The sequence below is a fragment of the Balaenoptera borealis genome (assembly GCF_965194805.1).
Source record: "Balaenoptera borealis genome assembly, chromosome: 11".
Classification (NCBI taxonomy): domain Eukaryota; kingdom Metazoa; phylum Chordata; class Mammalia; order Artiodactyla; family Balaenopteridae; genus Balaenoptera; species Balaenoptera borealis.
In genome coordinates, this window is record NC_138868.1 from 107280321 (window position 1) to 107292629 (window position 12309).

Here is a 12309-nt window from a genome sequence, read left to right on the forward strand (position 1 = left end):
ATACAATTTAATACCAATATTAAGCTTATTTTTAAAAACAGTATATCTCTGAAGCAAAATTATCAAAGATAAGACTTTATAATTAATAAAAGTTAAGCTTATGCAGCAGAAATACATAAAAATAAAGCACAAGAAATAGCAATAAATTTTTGATGTTGAACTTTAATAACTTTAAAATAGTGACCACAAAAACCCATGATCATCTCAATAGATGGATAAAAAGTATCTGACAAAATCCAACACCCTTTTGTGATAAAATCATTCAACAAACTAAGAATTGAAGGGTGCTTTGTCAACCTGATGAAGGGCATCTATGAAAACCCCACAGTTAAAATCTTACTTAACGGTGAACAACTAGATGCTTTCTCCTAAAATCATAAGTAAGACAAGGATGCCTGTTCTCAGAACTTCTATGCAACAATGTAGCATATCCAGGGCAACTGGGCAGGGAAAAGAAATAAAAAACATCCAAACTGGAAAGGAAGAAGTAAACATACCTCTATTCACAGATGACATGACCTTATATTTAGCCTATCCCAAGAAATCTACTAAAAAACCTATTAGAACTAACAAAATTTCAGCAAAGTTTCAGGATACAAGATTAATATACAAAAATTAATTGTATTTCTGTGCACTTGCAATGAACAATAAGAAAATGAAATTAAGAAAACAATTCCATTTACAATAGCATCAAAAAGAATAAAAATAAATTTAACAATAGATATGCAAAACTTATACTCTAAAAAGAACTACAAAATGTTGAATGAAATGAAAGGTCTAATAATCAAATGGAAAAATATCCCATGTTCAAGGATTGGAAGACTTAATAAATACTGGCAAGAAGGTAATACTTCCCAAATTGATAAACAGATTCAGTAAATCCCTATCAGAATCCCAGCTCTCTTCTCTGTAGAAACTGACAAGATGATTCTAAAATTCATATAGAACTGCAAGGTACCCAGAAAAACCACATCAATCCTGAAAAAGAATAAAGTAGGAGGACCTCCCAATTGCAAAATTTACTACTAAGCAATGGTAATATTACAAGACAGGGTGGTACTGGCATAAAAACAGACATATAGATCAATGGAAGAGAATTGAAAATCCAGAAATAAACTCATGTGTCTAAGGTCAACTGATTCTCTACAAGGTAGTCAATTCAATGGGGAAGGAATAATCTTTGCAACAAATCGTGCTCGGACAACTGGATATCCAATGGAGTTGGACCTCACACCACACACAAAGATTAACTCAAAATGGATCATAGACTAAAATATAAGATCTAAAGCTATAAACTTAGAAGAAAACATAGGAGTAAATATTGACTTTGGGTTAAGCAACACCTTCTTAGATAAGACATCAAAAGCATAAGTGACAAAAGAAAAAAATAAATTGAACTTCATCAAAATTAAGAACATTTCCGCTTCAATAGACATCATCAAGAAAACGAAAGACAAACCAGAATGTGAGAAAATATTTTCAAATCATATTATCTGATATAGGACTTGTATCTGGAATGTATAAAGAACACTTACAACTCAATAATAAAAAGACAACCCAATTAAAAAATATACAAAGGATCTGAACATTTCTCCAAAGATATACAAATGGGTAATAAGCGCATAAAAAGATGTTCAACATTATTAGCCATCAGGGAAATGCAAATCAAAATCACAAAGATATATCACTTCATACCCACTAAGACAGCAATAACAACAACAGAAAAAAAAGTAACAAGGATATGGAACAACTGGAATTCTCATACACTGCTGGTGGAATTGTAAAACAGTGCAGCTACTTTGTAAAACAGTTTGGCAGTTCCTCAAAAGGTTGAACACAGAGTTACCATATGGCCCAGCAATTCTACTCCTAGATATATACTCAAGAGATGAAAACACACATCTATACAAAAACTTGTACACTAAGTATTACATTATTCATAATAGCCAAAATGGAAACCCAAAGTGAATGGATAAAAGAAATATTGTATATCCATACACTGGACTATTATTTAGCCATAAGAAAGAATGAAGCACTGATATATGGATGAATCTTGAAAACATTATGCTAAGTGAAATAAGCCAGTCACAAAAAGACTATATATTGTATGATTCCATTTATGTGAAATGTCTAGATTAGGGAAATTTAGAGACAGAAAGTAGGTTAGTAGTTGCTTACGGCTGGGGGGAAGGGAGACGATGGGGCAGTGTCTGCTAATGGGCATAGGATTTTTTTTTTTTAAGTTACTGATGCCATATTTAAACAAGAAAAGAAAACTACAGCCATCACAACCACTAATGAATAAGTACTTACTGAGAAAGTGTTTTTATGTTTAACAAGTTTACCCAAAGAAGGGGGATTTAACAGAGGATAAAAATGCCTTGCAAAGAGACTGGGAATCCCACGGTGAGGGTAGAGGAGGGCAGAGGGAATGTAATACAATCAGGAGAAATACACTTGATTACTCCCTCCTCCTTCTAAAATCTTTTAGTCTTTGTTTTTATTTTCTTTCCAAAAATTTACATCACATTAAAAAGCTCCAGATGAGGTATTCTGTAAAATTTGTCCAGATTAAATCACCCCAATAAAAACAAAAATTTTCATTTTTTAATTTTTACCCCCTGTAACACATTGCTCTACATATCTGTAAAATACTCTACATACTTATATAGCACTGTAAATATACTATATAAATGATAACAAATGCTGTTTAAAATAGTTTTGATGTTCACAGGCACTGATAAAATATACATTCCCTTCATTTATTAATTTTCAGCTAATCATACTATCTCCACGTCAGTTCTTTAAACCTCGTATTTTCTTTTATCATTTTATTCATTAATAAGCTACATTCCTACTATATAATTGTAAAAACAAATAATGACAAAGCTTAATGGAGCAAACAGTTCTTAAAATTGTCTAAAATTTTGAATGCATGTAAACCTTTGTGAAATGATCAATAGAGAAAAAAGAATATATTAAAAATCAAAACCACATAAAATTAAGAATGCACATTATGACAATAAATGCAAAGAATAGCTAAACAAGCTATGTGCTTGACTGGAAGAGAAAATCTTTATCTTTAAGCAGCTGATAAATAACCACATTAATGAAAAAGTGTACTCACCTGGTTTTGGCACTGAGTTGGTCACTGATTGGGGAACTTTCTGATTAATTAACTCAACACAGTGTCCAGGGAAGAGTCCCACCTAAAGAAGAAAAGCAGCAAAGAGAGGATTTTAAACCAGAGAACAGACCAGCGTACGAACGCTGCCAATTCAATTCCAGTAATGTGCTCCACAGCCCCTCCCAATGATTCTGTTATTCCAAGACTCTAAATCACTGATGATGCCAATTATACAAACAATAAAACAATCTGTTGCTATGAGTATATAGAGTTACGTGTTTTATTTGTCTAAATATCTAAGCCTGCTTTCCTAGTTTTACCTTTTAATTTCCCAAACTTCTTTTACACCAATTAAAATATTTAGTCTGATACCAAGCTATGCGTGCAAGAGGTATAATTTATACCTGTTAATAATTTACTTTGCTGAAATTTCAATCTAGTTGTGTTAACACCTCTACTGCCAATTTTCATATTTACTGAATTCTCTATATGATTTTTTAAAAATCAACGTTAAACCTCATTCAAATTTTTTTTGCAAATTTTCTCTTCTTTCTCTCACAGGTTCCATGAAAAATGACAAGACTAAAATAAATTGGTGAAACAATCGCTCACTTAAAATCCTGGTATCCACTGTTGTTAAAGAGCCCAGTAGTGCGTGGATAAGTGGGAAAGCAAGAGAAGAAAACAACCAATCTCGGCAGTGGTAACAGACTCTGGCTTTAAAAAACACACCAATGTGACCTGGTAGCAGAATTGCTCATGGTGTCAGGTAGATTCCCAAGGAGCTTTATTAGTAAAATACTGAGCTCCAGATCACCCAGAGATACTACATAGCCAACAGAATGAATACAGAAACAAAGAGCCAGGAAACAAAAGTAAAAAGGGAATTTTTAACCAATATTTATAGATGTTTTCTTAGATGGGAATATAATTGGGCTGCCAAGCAGCAGATGTTAAAGCTGAAACAAGAAAACTACATCACTTTGTACATCCCTCTGTTGACAGACTCTGGGGAAGAAAGGAATGGTCTTCCAAGAGTATGATTCATCGTGAAGTTCTGAGCTGTATAATTTCCATCTGTGTGGGATTATTTTCACATGCTCACTTGCTGCATTCTTACTTCAATTTCTTGATCGATATTCTATGTTAGTTCTTAAAAATTTTTAAGATGTAACTAGTTATCATGAGCTGAAAAGGGCTTATTAACAAATTATCAGTTTTGTTTGAAATATGTGAAAGTTGGGTCTTAGAGTTCCTATATGCATTGCCTTCCAAAATGATGCTCCAAGTATTTGCTTTTATTGGTGAAATTCTATATCATACTTTACTCAACTTCCTATTTAACTAATAACAAGTAGAAATTCTTCCAAGATTGGTTAGAACCAGACAAGAATCAACTTGAAAGATCATTCTCATTCTCTCTTATGCAAATCAGTTATAAGGTAATCACTTATGGTTAAGTGTAGCCTCAGGATTAAGAGGGCCTGGGTTCTACTCCAGGTCTGCCACTTACTAGGTCGGGTTTATAACTTAGCCTCTATGTTTCAGTTTCTTCCTCTAAACATAATAATATTGCACCTAATTCATAAGAGTTGTTATGAGAATTAAATGGATCAGTATAAGCAAAGTGCATATAGTAAGCACTTGAGAAATGCTATCTATTCTTTATTATCTCAATATGCTGGCCACTGGAAGATCTAGAGGGCTCCAGCCCCTCCACTGTATGGATATGACACACAATACCTACCACCTTTTGCTTGTGTATACTTAAGTTTCCTCACTGTCAAATACCATTCTTTCCATAAAATTCTAATTCATTTCCATTTGTAAACATTTTCTGCAATCTGCTATAGAGCAAAGAGCATCCATTTACTAGGCTCTGTGATCTGGAGCAAATTGCTTAACATATGTCTGTTTCTTAATTTGTAAAAATGGGACAACATTAGCTACCTCAATAATGTGTGTGAAAGCACCTAGCCTAGTTTATAAGCTCAAGCATCTGTCAGCAAACAAAACTAATTTTCCATCACTTCTTCACGAAGACTGAACAAAGCTTAATGATCTTCTTTGGGGAACTGTATCATACATACTAGTTACACTTTTCACTTTTTGAATGTCTCAATGCATCAGGTCTAGGTATATGGGGGAAATGCTACTGTGTAATACATAGAGGTAAGTCCATGATAGGTTCATCTAACGCCTAATTCCAATCCCTGCTCACCTGTCTCCCTTTATTATAAAGTGTAATATTACTAAATATTAGCTAAACTAAATATTCAGTTTCCCAGATTCCTTGCATTCAGGTGTAGCCACGGCACCTGTAAAAAGCTTTACTGCTACTATTCTGTCTCTTCTTTATGCTGTGTACGTACGTAGGTATTGGGATTGGATCTGCAGTAGCCATCATTTGACCTTAAAGAAAGGCCAAGAGAATCTTAGAGAATTCTGCCTAGCATCATTATGCTGCTGACTCAACTGCAGCAATGCTACCTTTTCTGTTCACTTTTGTTTCTTGAAGCCAAAATCACTCTTAACTGTAACTGTTTACAGTTAAGATAACTTTTATTTGAAAGAGTTAACTCTGTATACTTGTGAAAAGCAAATAGATTCTGTTTTCCTATTATAAAATTTCCATCATAAAAAATGAAACTGTGTTCTATTGAAAATATACACATGACTAACCCTAAAAATATAGTTAATGAACATTTATACTTTTCTGATGCATACTTAAGCTAGTATTTCACCAAATATAAATAATTCTAATAAACTCAAAATGTCCAATGTTAAAAGTGACTGGAACTCTAACAATATGATGTATGAACTATATCATCCTGTTTTATTCATGTTAAATTATATTATTATAATTATATTCATCATATTATTCTTTCTGCTGCAGTGGCATTTTCTAAAGCTCTAATGTAAATGGCTGAGAAAGGTGAGGGAAATTCAGTATATTTTGCAGCACTCAAAATGAGTTTCTACTCTAGGAAGATGGAAGGAAAAGAAAAGATGAGCATCTAGGGCCCATGAGGGTAGAGAAGCAGGTAATAAAAATATAGTAGCAGAAGAAAAAGATAAGGCAGGAACAGGTTAGGGATGGGCTTAAAGGAGAGAAAGAGAACCTTCAATTTAGTAGTTTTTCCCCAAGTCAAGTTGGCATGAGGAAGAAAGAAAAGTATATGAATGTAAGAGACACAGAGGTAGAAAACACAGGAATTGTCAATAGGATTAGATACATGAAAAGTTAAATCAGATGCTTCTGCAGTTTTTTCCCACTTTTATTGAGGTATAACTGACAAACTGTGCATATTTAAAGTGTACATTTTGATAAGTTCTGACACCCATAAAACTGTAACCACACTTAAATTTATGAATATATTTATCAACCCCCAAAGTTTCCTTGTATCTCTTTGTAATCTTTCCCTCTCCCTACCAGCCCCTACCCCTGCTCACCAGGCAACTAACCTAGTTTCTATCACTATACATTACTTTGCAATTCCTACAATTTTATATGAATAGAGTCATGCAGAATGTACTCTTTGTTGTCTGTTTTCTTTCATTCAGCATTAATTATTTTGAGGATCATTCATGTTGCTGTATTTATCAATAATTCTTTCCTTTTATTCCTGAGTAATATTCTACTGTACAAATACCACCATTTCTTTATGCATTAATCTCTTGTTCATGAGATACCTGGGTTGTTTCCAGCTTGAGGCCATTATATGTAAGGCTGCTATGAACAGTCATGTGTGAGTTTTTGTATGAATGTAAGCCTTCTTTTCTCTTGGATAAACAGCTGGGAGTCGAATGGCTGGATCATGTCATCAGTGTATGTTTAAGAAACTGACAAACTGTTTTCCAAATTGGTTGTAGCATCTTACATTCCCCCCAACTGTGTCAGCGTTCCAATTCCTCCACATCCTCACCATTCTAATAAGTATGTAACAAGACTTCACTGTCATTTTAATTTGCATTTCTCTAATGACTACTGGTGTTGAGCATCTCTTTATGTGTTTCTTTGTCATATATCTTTTTGGTTAAGTGTCTGCTCCCACTTTTGCTACTTTTTAAATTGAGTTCTGTTTCTTGTTGAATTTTGAAAGTTCTTTATATGTAGTGGATACAAGTCCTTCATCAGATATAATCATCACAAATATTTTTTCCCGGTCTGTGGTGTGTCTTTTTATTGTCTTATAAGTAATGTCTTTCAAAGAGCAGAAGTGTTAAATTTTGATGAAATTCAATTTATTATTTTATGAATTGTTCTTTTGATATTAATCTAAGAAACTCTGCCTAACCCAAAGTCACAAAAGTTTCTCCTATGTTTTCGTCTAGAAGCTTTATAGTTTAAGCTTTACATTTTGGGTACGTGATCCATTTCGAGTTAATTTTTGCATATGGTGCAAGAAATAAATCAAAGGATTTCTGGAGGCATAAGGAAATCCAACTGTTCCAGCATCATTTGTAAAAGAGACCATGTTTTCTTCACTGAACTGACATTGAACCTCTGTCAAAAATAAGCAGCCCATGTATGTGTGGGTCTACTTCTGGAATCTATTCTGTCCTGTTGACTTACTTGTCTATCTTTCCCCTAATGCCACACTCTCTTGGTACTGCAGTTTTATAGTTGAGTCTTCAAATCAATTAGTGTTAGTTCTCCAACGTTGTTCTTCTTTTTCAATTTTGTTTTGGCTGTTCTTTTCTAGGTCCTTTGCATTTCCATATGAATTGTTTAATCTGCTTATCAATTTCTACTGCTGAGATTTTGATTGGGATCAATTTGAGAAGAGATGGCATCTTAACAATATAAAGACTTCCAACCCATACACAAGGTATATATCTCTCATTTTTAAAATATTCTTTAATTTCTCTCAGAAATGCTTTGTAGCTTCCAGTACACAGATCTTTTATATCTTTTCTTCCGATATATCCCTAAGTAGTTCATAGTTTTGATGCTATTACAAATGGGTTTTATTATATTTTCTGACTGATGTTAAGGCTACTGGTCTGTGGACTAGATATGAAATAACAAGACGTCCATGCAGTTGTCCCAGGTATATAGATTTTAAATATACACTGTGTATTTTAAATACACAACTACTTTCCTTTTATTTCTCCTTTATATTATATGTGAAAAATTATACTGACTTTTTTGAAATTGTGCTTGTAGGTTGGTATATCACTTGTAAATTTCATTTCAGGATCATAAGGAAAGATTTCAGAAATTATTTATCGTAACAAGGGGGTATAGGGTTTGATGAGGTTAAGAACTACTACTCTAAGCCATTTTGTCAATAATTTCCATGAAACTGAGTGTTTAAGCATCATTTGCTAGGACATATTCTGATGTTACAAATTAACAAAAGGAGCTATCTAGAAACTAATTTCTCTCTAAACATCAGTGGCAGCTGCTAATGGCACTAATAAGAAAAATAAAAAATTGCAGTAAGTAACACAGAAAATAATTTAAGAAAAGTTACAAATTTTTGTGATCCAAGGGGGGGAAAATACAAAACTGGAACTCACCAAGCTTGTGTTCTGGCTATATCACTGACTTACTGTCTTTGTAAATCAGAACAATCTATCTAAATTCCTTTGTCTCAGGATTTCTATAATTTTAAAATGACAGTTTAGGACCAGATGATCCACTACCATCTTTTCTAATATAGAAATCTATGATTCACACATGTAGACAAGCAGAAGCCACTACTGGTTCATTAAATTACTACTATGATCTGTTCTTTGCCCAGAATGCCTAAATTTCTACCTAAGCTCTGACACTAAACAGCGAAATAACAATGGGCTTGTAGTTTAGTCCCCTTTTGCTTTAGTTTCCTTGTCAGTAAAAGAGAGGTAATAATAGTACCTTCTTCATAGACTGTGAGAATTAAAGGTTAATGGAAAGCACTTAGAAAGCACACGTAAGAGCACCAAGAAGTGTTACAATTCCTTATATTGGAGTACCACATACTCCCTCTTCCCTTGAAATTCTATAACATTACAGATGAAAAATTACAGTATGTGATTTCCCATTACTTAACTGGAGAGGAAATATTTTGCTCTATTTAATTTTGAGTAATGAAAAGGTGTAGCTTTGAATTCCGTACATAAAATGATGGTCTTCATATAAATAAGTGGGTAAATTGTCTTCCTCTATTAAACTACTTACTACAAGTGACAAGGTTTCCAAATATCTCCCCTTTGGGATAAAGAATACTTTTCTGAAAATAAGCTACTTGGAACCACATTAAACTCCTGAGGTAAGGGAATGTTTACTGTCCAAGATTTGCTTCTCTGTCATTGTACACAGAAATCCTCACACAACCTTCTCGGGTAACTCTGAAAAATAAAATAGCCGATCCTTGATCATCCTGTGGAGAACCAAGAGAACATGAGCTGTACAGAGTTCTGTCACTTGCTAAACGGTATTTTATCTCTTAGACTGACTGTATCCCAAATACGTTTTAGAAGATTTTCTGGGGGAAAAGGAGAACACTCACTAAACTGTGTTTAATTTCTTCCTTTATCTGTGCACAGGATAAACAATGGGAGGCTGGGTCAGTGGTTCTCACATTTTGTGCTTATTCATCACCTGAGGAACTTGATAAAATTCAGATTCCTGTCCCCATCCCCAGAGATTCTGATCAGTAATATCTGGTTTTAACATGTTTCTTGGGTCATTCTGATGCCAGTGGCTCCCAGATAAAATTTTGCCAAACATGGCACTAACAAACAAATAATCCTCAAAGATTTTAACATTTGACATCTGTGTTATGGCTTTTACATAAGAAAAAAAGACTTTCCAGACACCTCACCTCACATTTCCAACCACGGTCCCCAGGTAAGTATAAAAGCTGATGACATTTATTTTTAACAAGAAAGAAAAAGCAAAGAGCTTTTTTTTTTTTTTTTTTTTTTTTGCTGAAGTATAGATTATATGATGAAACACCTCAGAAAACAAAGGTAAAAGATTCAATATACCCTTTAGAAGACAAGTAAAAAACAGATTTTGGAATTTCAAATTACTATAGTTAATATAATTTCACACTTCCTACTCCCAGAAGTTTAAGAAAAGAAACATAGTCACAGTATAATTTAAACACATGGATGAACTAATCCTTCTGTCCCCACAGCAAAATTATGGCCTAGGTTAGAACAATACACACACTGGCAGAATGCTGATCTTCATCAACCACCAGCTGATTGGCAGAGTCTATCTACAGCTCAGAGTAAGCACTGCTTCCAGAAGAGTGGTCTGAGGAACACCTGGGCCGGAATCACATGGATAAAGATGCAGTCTTAATCCTATCCCACAACCAGTGAATCCGAATTTCAGGGCTTAGGTCGTAGGATTTTATGTTTTACCATGTTCCCCATGTAACATGTCATAAGCGTATCAAGTGAAGTCTGAGAATCAGTGGTGAAGGGAGAGCAGGAGTTATGGTAACACTGGTAACAAGTGAAGATGGCAGTACAGCACCCTTAGCTATATTGGTAAATGCTACTCCTTGGACTAATTTTATTTGCAAATTAAGAGAACAGTGCAATAAATACCATCACACCCCTATCAGAATGGTTAAAACCACAACAACAACAACAACTGAGAGCTGTCGAATGCTGATGAGAACACGGAGCAGGATCCCCGCCGCTGCTGCTGGTGGGAAGGCAAAACGGTAACAACTACTTTAAACCACGGTTTGGTAGTTTCTGACAAAGCTAGACATGACCTTACCATACAATACAGCAAGTGCACTCTGTGGTATTTACCCAAAGGAGGTGAAAACACATCTGCACAAAAACCTGCCCATGGATGTTTACAGCAACATTATTCATAAATGCTCCAAACTAGAAGCAACCAAGATGCACTGTAATAAGTGAATGGAAAAATAAATGATGGCATAGCCATAATAATGAATATTAGACAGTGAAAGAAAGGAACTATCAGACCATGAAAGACATGGAGGAACCTAAAATGCATATTGCTAAGTGAAAGAAGCCAGTTTGAAAAGGCTACATACCATATGATTCCAATTGTACGATGTTTCGGAAAAGGCAAAACTATGGAGACAATAAACAATCAGTGCTTGTCAGAGGTTAGGAGGAGAGAAGGATGGATAGGTGAGCACAGGAGATTTGGGGGACAGTGAAACTACTCTGTATGAAGCTGTAATGGTGGATACATGTCATTATGCATCTGTTAAAACCCACAGAACTATATACATCACAAAGAGTGAACCTTAATGAAAATATGGATTATAGTTAATAATGATGTATGAATATTGGTTCATTAAAGGTAACAAAAAGCAAACCCCAAAACTGTTTCCATCATTATGGAGGAGGATGTGATACTGACACACTGTATTCTTATCCTTGTGATTCTGGCCCCGGTGTTCCTCAGACCACTTTTCTAGAAAGAGTGCTTACACTGTGCTGTAGGTAAACTCTGCTAATCAGCTTGTGGGTAATAAAGTTCAGCATTTTGCCAATTCTATCCAATGAATTGTAAAGCAAGATGTTAATAGGAGAAACTGTATACATGTGTGGGGCAGGGAGTATATGAAATTCTGTGTATTATCTGGTCAACTATTCTGTAAACTTGTACTAAATGATAAAATCTATTAATTATTTTTTAGATAATAAAAAAAAATAAAACAAAGTCACAAGCCAGCAACTGCACAGCATCAGTTCACAGGGCTCTGAGGGAAAGGCTTCTGCACGCCACGTGTACCCTGTCATGCCCCGACAGCTGGGCGGAGAAAACGACACACGAGAGACTGAGAAAAAAGGAAAGCGGAGTCCACGTAACACGCTATGAACACATTGGGTTGAGCAGACCTGCCTGCACGCCAACGCCACATTCCCAGAACACGTCCCTTCAGCGGTCAGAGCGCCACAGCTCAGAGCTGGCCTCCACCCTGGGACGCAACAGCCCACGTCTTTGCTCCCCTTCACCCTCTCTCCCGAGAGTGGTCAGCTCTAAATGGCCTTGATTCCCGGAAGACCACTGTCCAAGCTACCCCAAGGCCAAGCCCAGCCCCTCGTCTCCTGCTACTGTATCAGGAAGACAGTTTTCCTGCCTCTGTGCTTCCTCCTTCATGGCTCACTGACAAAGCTCAGTTTACAGAGTCCATCTGTGTGACCAGGACAGGTCAAGCTGGCTAACCGGTCACATGGCTGCTTCA

The 12309-nt window shown here is 35.2% G+C and overlaps 1 protein-coding gene across 11 annotated transcripts in view; it reads right to left on the reverse strand.

Annotated features, from left to right (window-relative positions):
• The window catches only part of ARHGAP32 (Rho GTPase activating protein 32), a 274825-nt gene that overhangs the window by 67486 nt on the left and 195030 nt on the right, over positions 1 to 12309 (reverse strand). For all 11 annotated transcript variants that reach the window (XM_082343060.1, XM_082343055.1, XM_082343058.1 and 8 more), the window contains one exon: positions 3128 to 3209. In XM_082343060.1, coding sequence (XP_082199186.1) covers positions 3128 to 3209 — 82 coding nt within the window. The remainder of the gene's footprint in view (positions 1 to 3127; positions 3210 to 12309) is intronic.